At 37.3% G+C, this 14,277-nt stretch overlaps 1 protein-coding gene across 2 annotated transcripts in view; it reads right to left on the minus strand.

The window, feature by feature from the left end:
- The window catches only part of ANO5 (anoctamin 5), a 154,703-nt gene that overhangs the window by 68,238 nt on the left and 72,188 nt on the right, over positions 1-14,277 (minus strand). For both annotated transcript variants that reach the window (XM_058305639.2, XM_058305641.2), the window contains one exon: positions 4,823-4,936. In XM_058305639.2, coding sequence (XP_058161622.1) covers positions 4,823-4,936 — 114 coding nt within the window. The remainder of the gene's footprint in view (positions 1-4,822; positions 4,937-14,277) is intronic.

Here is a 14,277-nt window from a genome sequence, read left to right on the forward strand (position 1 = left end):
TGTGAAATAATTTAACAAAATCTATAATAAACCATAACAACAGTGCTCTATTTATTAAATTCTGATACTAGTTATCTAGGCATAAGAGTTAAAGTCTGAGACCGGTGCTCCTTTCACCTGGAATGTCCTCTCTTCTCTACTTAAATCCTAATGTTAATATTCAAGACTCAGAGAGCATATCACTATAAAGCTTGGTGGAACATTAGAAATAGGCTAACACTTTTTTTTTTTTTTTTTTTTTTTTTTAATTTTTTTATTTTTTATTGACTTTGTAATAATATTACATTAAAAATATATATGTGAGGTCCCATTCAACCCCACCCCCCCACCCCCCCTCTCCCCCCCCCCCAACAACACTCGTTCCCATCATCATGACACATCCATTGGATTTGGTAAGTACATCTTTGGGCACCTCTGCACCTCATATACATTGGTTCACATCATGTCCCATACTCTCCTCTATTCCATCATGTAGGCCCTGTGAGGATTTACAATGTCCGGTGATTACCTCTGAAGCACCATCCAGGGCAGCTCCATGTCCCGAAGATTAGGCTAACACTTTTAATTATAGATGGAAACTTAAACCTTAGGAAAATTAACTGATTGATCCAAAGTCTATGGTAAGCATCTCCTTGAGGAAGCCAGTCCTGACCTCAATGACCAACATATTTCCCAAAAAACTTAAGATATATGCAATGAACTTTAGCAGTTAGGAGCCTCAGTTTTGTTTTATGGATAAATTCTTTCCCCACCAAGAGATATCAAGTATGCTGATTTATAAATGTGATTGTGGCTGAAGAGGGTAGTCTGTGGATGTAAATGTCAACTGAAGGAAAGCTAGAAAATAATCTAGGGATTTTAGTGATGGAGGAAGATTGTGGTTAATAGTATAAATATAAGAATGCTCTTACTTCACAAAGTGCTAAGAATATGGTGATATGGGAAAATTACAACTAATGGAACGTACAGATGATTGTTAACAGTAATATTGTAATACTTTGCAGCAATGGCAAGAAGATATTTTTTCATTACTTAAGGGACAACAATAGGCAGGTGTAAGGGGGTAAATAATTTTTTCCTTTTGAAGTAATTAAAATGTTCTAAAATTGACTGAGGTGATGGCAGCACAACTCTGTGATGAAAATGAGAGCCACTGAGGATACACTTTGAATGGACTGTACAAAGCATGGATTGTATAACACAGGGAATCCAGTGTTGGATGATGGATTGTGGTTAACAGGACAAATATGAGAATGTTTTCTTCTTAATGATAAAAATTATATACTGATATAGGGTGTTAATAATTGGGTGGGTTGAGGGAAAAATATACCAAATGTAAGATATGAATATAGTTTGTGGTAATATTTTGATGTTCTTTTATAGTTTGTAACAAATGTTTCACAACAATGCAAGGTAGTGGTGGGGAGATAATATGGGAGCCTTGTATGATGATACGCATGTTTGTTTTGTAAATTCACATTTATTGCTTATATATGTTCATGTACGAATGATATAGTTCAATAAATTTTTGTTAAAAGAGATATCAAGTAACCTTATTAATTCCTCCAGGATTTAGCAGAGTATGATATTCTTTTAAACTGTTTGTTCAGGCAAATACACTGCTGAAGGCAACATTGAATGAACGTCCAGTTTAAAATTTAGCACATGTGAAAAAGCTGTAAAATTTTACAAATTTCAACATTTCTTTCTTCTCTAGCTAATTGAACTGAATCTTAAGAAATATACCTATTTGGGTATCTTGTGAAAATGATTCTGTGCTACCCTTGCTTTTAGAAAAGAAGGAAGAAATAAAATTGAATTAAATTAAAAATAAGTTATAGCTACCTCTAGTGATAGCTCAGTAATAATAAATTTCCAGTGAGCATGACACTATTGGAAATATAGATGTATAGATTAAAATTGCTAATTACTGAGGCTATTAGTTTGACTTTATGACCTGATAATAGTAAGAAGAGAATGAATGTCCCCTCACAAAATAAAAACAAAGAAAACTCAAAAATTTAAATTGGAGTGTTTTTGGGACTTGGAGTTGTCCTGGGTGATGCTGCAGGGACAGTTACCAGACATTGTATGTCCTCCCATGGCCCACTGGGTGGACTGTGGGAGAGTGTGGGCTATGATGTGGATCACTGACCATGAGGTGCAGCAGTGTATAGAGATGTATTCACCAAGCAATGAATGTCTCATGGTGATGGATGAGATTGCTGTTATGGGGAGAAGGGTGGGGTGAGGGGGGTGGGGGGTATATGGGGATCTCAAATTTTTTTAATGTAATATTAAAAAAATAAATAAAGTGAAACGGACTTTGGCCCAGTGGTTAGGGCATCCGTCTACCACACGGGAGGTCCGCGGTTCAAACCCCGGGCCTCCTTGACCTGTGTGGAGCTGGCCATGCGCAGCACTGATGCGCATAAGGAGTGCCGTGCCACGCAAGGGTGTCCCCCGCGTGGGGGAGCGCCACGCGCAAGGAGTGTGCCCGTGAGGAAAGCCGCCCATCGTGAAAAGAAAGAGCGGCCTGCCCAGGAATGGCGCCGCCCACACTTCCCGTGCCGCTGACGACAACAGAAGCGGACAAAGAAACAAGACGCAGCAAATAGACACCAAGAACAGACAACCAGGGGAGGGGGGAAGTTAAATAAATAAATAAATCTTTAAAAATAAATAAATAAATAAAGACCAAAAAAATCTAAATTGGAATGAGCCCTTAGGTGAAAAACATACTGACGAAGAACAGATTGCAAAGTGTTTATTAATCCACTTTATATCTTCCTAATTAACCAAATGCCTAGGCATTATTTTACCTTCATTATCCCCTTAGAGTTATTTTGCCCCAAGGGGAATATGTGGGAGGGGGGGCACGATAGTTTCTCTAACACAAATTAAATACTTCCGAATTGACACTCCTGTTTATAATAATTGCCACTCATTTTGGAAAAATCTGCTGTTCCCCAACAGGAAACTTATAAAAAATAATCAATTAAATATGTGTTGAAGTTACCTAGAGTCAATTGTCTTACTGTCAAATAAATATTGACCATAAGGAAGCCAGCACAATAATTTAACTCCTAGAAAAGAGAGTTCTGTTTTGGGCTTTTAGAAACTATTGCAGCAACGTATCTTCAAAAACATGGAAAAGAATTTAATTGCCACTTGTTTTAATGGAAATATTTGTTTCTTCCATATTCCTAAGGAAAGTGTTCTTCACAAAGAGATTACATCATAAAAAAGCCTTTCATGATTTTGGGATGGTGATGCCCACTCTGTTTCTGATTGAGAGGGGGCTTAGATCACACGGGGTGGATGGATGTGGAGTTGTAGATACTCAGTATTTTGGGATGAGTGCTATTCATCATCATCCTTTTTGTCAGTTGCCCTGGGTGAGTCCAATGAACTAGAGAATAGGTGTTGAAACTCTTGCTGAAATTCAGGGTTCACCCAGCATTTGAACAGACTGAAGATTTAAGTCTGTGGAACACATATTTAATGAGTATAGTGCTAATTATAGGTTCAGATAAAAGGGGCAGAAGAGCCATGTGTTGGGTAATTATAAATGAGTTTAACTCTGTAAGATTGGGGAGCATATATTCCAAAGTAAGCTCCTCTGAGAGGGTGTAAAATACCTGAGATTGCCTGCCCTGCCTATGGAGGAATGAACAAACTAAGGGGGGGATGCAACTATGGATTTAAGTAGACTTAACGATTATTCTAGCAATGGAAGAACTTGTATCATGATAAAAAGGCAGTGGCCACCAGAGGTGTAGAGGAAGGGAGCGGGAAGAATAGGTGTAACATGGGGTACTTTAGGGACACTGGAATTGTCCTGCTTGACATTGCAATGACGATACAGGCCATTATACATTTTGCAAAAACCTACAAAATTGTGCAGTGCAAAGTGTAAACTAATTATAAACTATAGCCCATGGTTAGTAACAATGCTTTATTATGTGTTCATCATTTGTAACAAATGAACCACACTATTGAAAGATGTTGTTAATGGGGAAAACTGTGTGTGTGTGTGTGTGGGGGGGGTGTATATGGGAATATCCTGTATTTTTGATATAATGTTTATGTAATCTAAAGCTTCTTAAAAAAATTAACTAAAAAAATAAAAAGACTTTCATAAGTATTGAACAGTAAAATAGGAACAAAATAAATAAAAGTTCCAAGGGATGATCTCAGAGTAGTATAATACACATTCAGCCACATTGTTTTCACTGACAACAGGTCGAGAAAATTTAACTCAATATCAAAATTGGAAGATTTTTCTCCATTCACACCAGAAACTAGGCTAAATCTTGGTTGTTAAACCAAGTTTTCAGGTTTGATTTAATGAATACAACATAAAAACACAACTACTTCTTTGTTGAATGTATAAAGCTCAATATTTTTGCACTCTGATAGATTTTGCATACATTTTCAGGGGAAAAAAATAGCTTCAAAATTTTATAAATGAGGAAATACCAGATTTCCAAATATCATGTTCTAAAATGTTCTTTTAGAGTAAGACTGTTATTTGCAAAGTGGATTTTTAAGAAAATTCATGTGAAAGTGTAGTAATTTTGAAATGAATTTTTATTTGGAAGCTCATGCATTAACTATGCCTCTCATTTCAGCATAGTAGGTAAAGTTCTCAGCATGGAGTTAGGGAAACTTTGGAGGGATTTTCTCAATTTGAGAGAGAATTTAGCAATCAGTCATAAAAGGTGGAAGTTAATGGAAGATTCTTTCTCCCAACAATGCAAACTTTGGAATTGACAGAGGAAAACTGAGTTCAGTTTTTCAAAATCAAACCTATACTTACATCATGGAGTGGATAGGCAGATGAGTAAGTCTTAGAATTGAGCAGTCTTTCTATCCCAAATCTTTTCTTCCCCTCTTCTGTGCCAAAAGGACACCGTGAGAGAATATAGTAAACCTACAAGGCAAATAAAAGAGAGATACTATCACAGTTTAGAAATTTATACTTTTCACATTCTTTTCTTAAACACAGTTCAACAATATCTACTTTGTCTGGATATAGGTAAATGCTTGGTTTATAGAAGGAAGCTCCTTTTGGTGTTTGAGGGAAGATATAGAGTATGGGATTTATGGAGATATCAGGTATTTTAGTTCCAGGTGTGATAGCTCTCTACTTCTTTGAGGTTTGGATTATAAATTATTTAGCTTCTCTTCTACCATATGCCAGAATTCCTACTATAATCAGTGCTTCAAGTTGTAGTCTGATATCACTGTAATTAACAATTCAGTTAGGGGACTATGAAGAAGAACTAGTATTTAGCCAAGATGTGTTGAATACATCTTCAATTAATTACTTTGATGATTTACATGGAGTCTGATCCTAACTCAAGATTATCATATCTGTGCAACCGCTTATATTTTTTGAGTGGTTTTCTTCTGCATACAATTTGGGCTTTGTTGTCCTCTGGTATTACTATCAATTCAATCTCATGGGCTTTTCATCTTCCAGAAACTGATCAGAATTTCTACTTTTCTGTTTGATATCCTTTTTAGCCTTTTTAGCATTGCTTTAGAGTTACTTATTTTCCCTCTTTTTAAAAAATACTTCATTGTTTCAAGGAATTAATCATTCGATTGGTTAATGTCTTTGAATTATCTTTTTTCCCAGTCTGGCTATTTTATTAGCAGTTCTATATTCCGTCTTGGTAAAAAAATAATTTGTACAAGTTGATTTTCATTTTAAAAAATAATATGATGAATATCAAGTATTTTACATCTACAGATTATGTCTTTATGAGAATTTCACAAAAATAAATCTTAACTAAGTAGAAGACCTTACTCAATCAGATATGAAGACTTACTACAAAGTTATGGTATTTAATACTGTGTGGTACTGTGAAATAAATAAAAACGAAGAGACTTTATTTAGAAAGATGATTGTTAGAGGGGGGAAATCACTACTGCAGTAAGGGGAAGGCTCAGAATGAGATCTGCAAACAGCAGAAAGATCAGGCCTCAAAGGACTTTTCTTTTATAGGGAGGAGTAAGCAAGGTTCTAGGACTCTTTCTTTGTGATAAGGAGGAGCTGTTTGGGAGCCAAAGTAAGCTCAAAATGAGGATGGGTCAAAGTTCAGGGTCCTATGGGGAGGTGAGAAGCTTAACTAAAGTTTGGTCAAGTTAGCTAACAAGCAATTTGTTCCAATGGATCGGTGGAGAAAAACAGTTCAGCTAACCATTTATAAAACTAAGAATGGGAATTTGGAAGGTCTATGTCTGGTCTTTGTTACTATAAAGTAGTAACAAAAGGGAGAGATTATAAGGTTAAATAAAAATATGATTTAAAAATTGAATTTTTCCTGATGCCAAAGTAGAAAGAGGCTTTTCCCCCTCCCTTTTCTTATAACATTCCTTTAGAGAACTTGTAATTATAAATTCTTGGTGTGTCCCTTTGAGATGTATGTACTAGACATCGAGAAGTTTTGTAACAGTTGGTTAATGGATCTGAAAATTGGAACAAAGTAAAAACATAAATTTAAGAGAAAAGAATTTTTAAAACCTATCAGAAAGAACTGTATTGGGAAAAAGCACATTCATAAAGTGAGAAATCCAATTGTGAAATACTCTTGAAGAGAAAGATACTGACATGTCTCTATATCTTATGGCAATTTTAGTATAAAAGAAAATGTTTTAGTTGTAGGATTTGGTCCATGAGGTTTGTCAACCTCTAAAGATTGTCTGAAACTTTGGCATCAATGTGGTATTAAAACCAGTTTTTTATCTTTGAGTAGGCACTTTGCAATTAAAATGGTCAGATATTTGTTATCTGTTTCTCAATCTGGTACACATAGAATTTATTTGCCAATATGCTCAATTTGAATCTCAAATTGATAATGTGTGCCATTCCACCTACTTACATAGGAGGATAAATCTACAGCTTTGTTGAGTATTTAAGGATTATGGTCCTTTTTCATATATATTTGCCATATACATGAGTAGTATATCACACGTGTATATACTTAAGTATATCTATCTATACATAGCTATCTATCTATCCATCCATAAAAATCTGCTCTGCTGATCAAATTATGCAGATAAAAGGGAAAAGAGGCAATTACATACTAGATCTTTTACTCTTTTGCTGATAGTAAAGACACTTTTCTACCATTCAATAACAGATTTCAAAGTTGTTTTTTTCTCCAAGTTCCTTGCAACAACTGATTTGGGGATGATATAAGGTGGGGTGGGCTTTTAAGGTATAAGAATTACTTGTCTAGGAAATGCAGAATTTTTAAAATCTTAAAACAATTGGCAACAAGTTTGCTCATGAGCAGATATTAACACAGTGTTTTTTTTTAAAGAGCACATGAACAGTCTCTAGGAAACTACCGAAGTAAACCTACTAGGTATGTGACTCAGTCACTAGCTCCATTTCCTCCCTTAGTAACAAAATTTCTCTGGAACTAAATAAAATATCTCTCATAAGCAATGTGAAAGATTGGTCTTTGAGTAACATCAGTAGATAGAAGTGCTCAAAATGTAGGACAAAGTTTAAAATACATGCAGTTTTAAGTTTTCCTTTTTCTCTTATCCTAATATTCCTACAATACCACTTATGTTAGGCATTAGTTTTTGTTAAGTAGTGTTTCTCACCTGTTTTTAAATTTATATCCCCTTTGATAAATACGAAAATATCAAATATCATGCTCTCCTTTACTGTTATTAGTAATTTTAAAATAAATTAAAACTTCCAACCACATATGAATGGAAGCAATAGTATTTTTTTTCTTGGATAGTATTTTTTAAAAATATTTAATAGATTAAAAAAAAATTTTAAAGATACACAGATCATACAAAATGTTACATTAAAAGATATAAGAGGATCCCATATACTCTTACTCCCCAACCTACTGCCCCTCCTCCCACATCACCAAATTCTTTGTGTGGTTATTTATTTTTTGTCTTCTCCCCAAAACTCCTTGACAACCACTGATCTAGGGCAGGATTGGTAAATTGTTTTCTGTAAAGAAAGTAAATATTTTAGGCTTTGTGGCTATGTGTCTTTGATTCTGGTTTTGTAATGAGAAAACAGCCATAGACAATGCAAAAAGAGATGTGTGTAGGTGTGTTCCAATAAAACTTTATTTACATAAATATATGGTAGATAGGACGTGGCCCATGGACTATAGTTTACAGATCTCTCTTCTAGGGAATGGGGTTGAACTGAGAACAGTAACAATGAAGATATTTCCAGGAAAGTCAGTTAAGTATGTGTTTTTCTTATGGATCTTCTTAATTTCAGAGGTACTGAGAGCCTCAGATGCCTTGATGGTTTTTAAGACGGTTTAAAAAGAATAAAAGTGCTCTAGTAATACTGTTCAAATTATACATACATAAACTATAATGTTTTAAGTGAGGATAAGAAGGAATGAATTTTATCTATATTAATCTCCTGAAGAACCTCCTCAAAAGTATAAGAGCAGTACTGATCCATTGCAAAGGAGGAGGAATTGTGCTTTAATGATTACTTAAGTTGTTGGCACTGTTATGAATACTGACATTTCTATTCCTGATTAAGTTCCTAATTTGTTCTTATGGGTTCATTTGCCTTTAATTAGCAACTTGTAAAATACTTTATATACAGTTGTTATATTAAACAAGTTTGCATACATTATTTCATTTGAGTCCCACAATAGTATTATCATTATCTCTGTTTTAAGAGATATTACCTTATTTACAAATTAGCAAGGTTATGACTTGAAACCAGGTCTTCTGACTCCATATTATGTGCTTTTTGAATTCTAAAAGGTTTCTCCTAGGTTTGAAATTGATGCTATCTCTCAAATTTCAAATTTCAGTTAGATATATTCATTTTTTAAAATTCCAGTAAGAAAAGGGAGAAAATTTTAGTTTGTTGACTCAGATTTTATAATTAAATTCTAAGCACTACATTTTGTTTAATATTCCAGTCAGTGAATTTTTCAAATACCTATTTAGGAAGTAGGAAAAAGATTATTTCAAAAACAATTTCTTATGCACTTAAGAGTACTGCATCAAAAGGGAATCAATCAAGTTCCTAATTCCTCAAGAAGAGAGAGTAAGTAAATTCAAGGGGAAGGGTCTTAATGATCATAGATCCCTGGTAGTTGAATAGGACTTAATTATTTTTTCTTCAGAGTCAGATCAAGACTTAGTGAGAAGTTCCTATGTACCAGGCATTATGAAAAGCTTTTCTTATGTTCAATCATTTAATTCTCAGTGTAGCCTATCAGGTAGATAGTATCCCTATCATCACTTGAAGGAATAGTGGCAGAGAAACCATGATGCTTTAGGAAACTGGTTTCTTAATGGGAAACTCAAAGGTCCTAGGACTATAAAAGGCTGAAGACTTAAATAAAGGTAAAAAAGTACTGAGGGGACAACCAGGAAGATGGAAGCAGAATAAGGAGCTCCTAGAGTCAGTTTCTGCTACTGCGCAGTTAGTAAACACCCAGAGTTCTCTGGAGCTAGCTGAAGCACCTGCTTGGGGGCTCTAGGAGACCAGAGAGCATTCTGCAATATCCTTGAAGGAATGGAAGGAGGAGACTGCCATCTGCATAGAAGACTCATAAGTAGAGTGCTCCATGCACAGAGGCCAGTACCCATCTTCCACTGGAGGAACAAACCCGCCTTGGGAGCTGTTTCGAGGCTGGAATTGAAAGTTCTACATCCCAAAAATGAGAGAGGAAGAGATGGTTGGGCATCAACTTCAGCTACTGATGAGGAAATTCAGAGGGATAAAGTATAATCCTGAGAACAGATAAAGTTTGAGCCTGTCCAAGTCAGAAAGGCTGGGAGCCGCCATCTTAACTCAGTGCCCGGCCTGAGGGGAAGCGGGGTGGACTTAGAATTACAGTGCTGGTGGGGACCGGCAGCTCTAGCCTAGGTCTCAGCCCCACCTCCAGCAGAGAGGAAGCTGGCGGGGCCTGCGCCAGACTCTCAGGGAAATTACTAGACAAGCCGCGGAGACCGAGACCGGTGATTATCCTACTTTGGCAATGAAAGCCGCCTCAAGAGCTGTTGTGTAGCTTGAATTGGAAGCTCCATTTCCCAAATGGGGGAGGAGGAGATGGTTGGCTACTGATTTCAGCTACTGACTAGTAAACTCGGCTGACTAAGGTATCACTCTAGGAACGGCTAGGGTGTGAATCTGTCCAAGTCGGAAAGAGGCCGGCAGCAGCCATTTTTTCTCCATCTCCAGCCTGAGGGGAAGCAGGTCTGACCAAAAATCACAGTGACTGTAGGAACCCTTTCTTTCACCCATGTCAGCCTTAAGTCCTAGACTAGGCTTCAGCCCCACCTCTGGCAGGGAGGAGACTGGCGGGCTCTGCACCAGCCTATCAAGATAACTGAGGGTACATTTTGCTGGTACAAACTGAATAATCGGAAATCCACTATGGCAACTTGGACCCCCACTGCATAGATTGCTGTCTACACCTGCAGCTCCATTCAAGCCCCAGGCAAGAGAGAAAGGGGCCATGAAGTTTCATCAGTCTCTCTGGGCAACTACAGTCTAGGCCTGCATGACTAGGATTATTTCACACAGCTGTGACTCTGTCCCTACCCAGGCAAAGGAGAAAGTTGGGAGAAGCTTCATCAGTTCTTGGAGCAATGAAGGCAATATAAGACTCCACACCTTTTATAACACCAACTACATCCTTGACTCCAACTACACAACCAGCAAGGGACAAAGGGCAGGAAGCCCTGAAGAGAAAAACTGCACCCAGAATGAATACTCTAGTAAGCCAGATTCCAAAACACTAACAAAAAATTACAATCCACACCAAGAAACAGGAAGATATGTCACAGTTAAAGCAACAAAATAAGCCTCCAGATGACATAAAGGAGTTGAGACAACTAATCATAGATGTTCAAACAATCTCCTTAATAAATTCAATGAAATGGTTATTAGTCAGCTAAAGGGGTACTGATGCAAAATACCAGAAATTGGTTGCGTTTTTTTAAAGGGTATTTATTTGGGTCAGGAGCTTATAGATACCAGGCCATAAACATAAGTTACTTCCCTCACCAAAGTCTGTTTTCATGTGTTAGAGCAAGATGACTGCCATCACCTGCCAGGATTCAGGCTTCCTGGGTTCCTCTCTTCTAGGGCTCTTGCTTCTTCCTGGGTACAGGGTTCCTCTCTTCCTGGGACTTGCTTGTGTTTCCTCTGTGAGCTTACTTCCCAGGGCACCAGCTTCAGGCTTCAGCCTCAAACTCCAACATCAAAACCCCTATACTCTATCCTTTGCCATGCCTTTTATCTGTGAGTCTCCACCCACCAAGAGATAGGGACTCAACACCATAAAGACATGGCCCAATCAAAGCCCTAATCATAACTTAATCATGCCCAGGTACAGACCAGATTACAGATATAATCCAATATCTACTTTTGGAATTCATAATCATATCAAACTGCTACAGATGGCTAAAGAGGCAATAAGACACATTAAGAAGGCACTGGACACAAAGAAGAATTTGAAAACATACATAGAAAAAGAGGAGATGTTATGGGAATGAAAGGTGCAATAAATGAAATTTAAAATCATTGGAATCATATATTAACAGACTTGAGGTGGCAGACTGGTGAACTTGAGGAAAGGCCTCTGAAAGTGAACATACAAAAGAACTGATGAAGAAAAGAATGGAAAAAATTGAACAAGGTCTCAGGGAACTAAATGACAACAAAAGGTTTGCAAACATACGTGTCATGGGTATCCCAGAAAGGGAAGAGAAGGGAAAGGGGGTAGAAGGAATATCTGAAGAAATACTGGTAGAAAATTTCCCAACCCTATTGAAGGACATAGATATCCATGTCCAAGAAGCAAAATGTATGCCCATCTGAAAAAATCCGAATAGATCAATTCCGAGACACATACTAATCAAAACGTCAAATATTAAAGATAAAAAGAAAATTCTGAGAACAGCAAGAGAAAAGCAATGCATAACATATAAGGGATTCCCAATAAGATTAAGTGCTGATTTCTCACCAGAAAACATGGAAGCAAGAAGACAGCGATCTGATATATTTAAGATACTACGAGAGAAAAACTTCCAGCCTAGAATCCTATATCCAGCAAGACTGTTTTTCAAAAATGAGGACGAGATTAGAATATTCAAAGATAAACAAAAACTGAGAGAATTTCTAACCAAGAGACCATATTTTCAGGAAATACTAAAGGGTGTGCTAGAGCCTGAAAAGAAAAGACAGGAAAGAGGGGCCTAGAAGAGAGTCTAGAAATGAAGATTATATCAACAAAAGTAATTAAAAGTGTCAAAAGAGTGGTGAAAATAAAACAGGACAGATAAAACTCAAATAGTCAGGAATAAACTTAATCAATGATGTAAGGCACTTTTATTCAGAAAACTGCAACTCAATGCTAAAAGACATCAAAAAAGGCCTGCCTAACTGCAAGAAATTCCATGCTCACAAATGGAAGACTAAATACCATTAAGATGTCAATTCTACTCAATGCAATCCTGATAAAATTCCACCAGCACTTTTTAAAAAATTGAAAACAAGATTATCAAATTTATTTGGAAGGGTAAGGGGTCTTGAATAACCAGAAACATCAGAAAAAGGAAAAGCAAACCCTCATCTCCAGACTTTAAATCATAAACTTAGCGATAGCAGTAAAAACAGCATGGTACTGGCAAAAAGCCTGACTCATAGACCAAGGGAACCAAACAGATGGTTCAGAAACAGACCCTCACATGGATGGTCAAATGCTTTTTGACTAGCCTGTCAAACCCACATAGCTGAGGCAGAACAGTCCATTCAACAAATGGTGCTAAAAGAACTGGATGTCCATAGCCAAAAGAAGGAAAGAGGACCCTTATGTTACACCTTATCCAAAAAATTAACACAAAATGAATTTAAAGCCTAAAAATAAAAGCAAGAACCATAAATCTTCAAAAAAAAAAATTGTAGGAAAATATCTTCAAGACCTGGTGGTAAATGATGGATTCCTAAAGGAGATAAGAGACCAGAGTGTAGGAGTTGCAAGTCTGTTGAGGCTCAGGGCCTGGCTATCATATGGTCAGTCCAGAGATTCAGGTCCCCTGGGTATATATTAAACCTCAGCACCAACTACAGATCTGGTAAGAGTAACAGGAGAGGCTTGTGAAAAAAAGATCACATCTGAGTCCAGCTCCATCACACAGAAACACAAACTCCAAAGAAGGGCCAACTGGATGGCACTGAACTCCATCTGCCATGTCCATAGAACCTGTGGGTCTCTGTAGCCCTCAGAAGAACCAATACCCAGGATTGTATCTACTTTATCTGTCTCTGGGACTCTGCTGAGGTGTGCATAAGGGCAAACCCTCTGATAACCTCCCAGCTCTTTTTGGAGACTCATAGCCATATAAACTCTTTTGTCCTTTCCATTTCCCCCTTGATTCAGGTTTACTGGACTTACCCCACTCAGCTAACATGGAGGTGAAGAAGGTCAACCACCACACCATGGAGCCAAGAGTGCCTACAACTGAAAGCAGGAGGACTGCATCCAGCATCCATGTGGAATTTAAGCCCCTTCTTGATATAGATGTGGAGTGGACACAACCATTCCAAGGTCCACAGGATGGAGGAATAAAATATGAATTACAGTGGACTTACTGATATTCTATTCATGAACTATTGTGATTAGTAATCAAAGAAAATGTGGCATTGGTGTGGAGAAAGTGGCCATGGTGGCTGCTGAGTATGGGGAATGGGAGGAAGAGATGAGATGTGGAGGCGTTTTTGGGACTTGGAGTTGTCCTGGGTGATGCTGCAGGGGCAGTTACCGGACATTGTGTGTCCTCCCATGGCCCACTGGGTGTAACGTGGGAGAGTGTGGGCTATGATGTGAACCATTGACCATGATGTGCAGCAGTGCTCAGAGATGTATTCACCAAATGCAATGAATGTCTCATGATGATGGAGGAGATTGTTGCTATGGGGGGAGGAGTGGAGTGAGGGGGGTGGGGGGTATATGGGGACCCCATAATTTTTGAATGTAATATTAAGAAAATAAATAAAGACAAAAAAAATGAGATAAGAGGAGGATTGAGATGGACTACTGATGTTTAACATATGTAGAAGTTTTAATTAGCTTTACTGTAAAAATGTGGAAATATATAGAGTAGATGGAAACAAATAGTAACAGTCAGTTTATAAATGGGGATATGGCTGAAAATGGTTGTCTAGGTATGTAAATGTCAATCAACAGGATGCTAGAGAATAATCTAGGAACTGAATTATTGAAACAAGAGATGGAT

The sequence above is a fragment of the Dasypus novemcinctus genome, chromosome 10 (genome assembly GCF_030445035.2).
Source record: "Dasypus novemcinctus isolate mDasNov1 chromosome 10, mDasNov1.1.hap2, whole genome shotgun sequence".
Taxonomy (NCBI): Eukaryota; Metazoa; Chordata; class Mammalia; order Cingulata; family Dasypodidae; genus Dasypus; species Dasypus novemcinctus.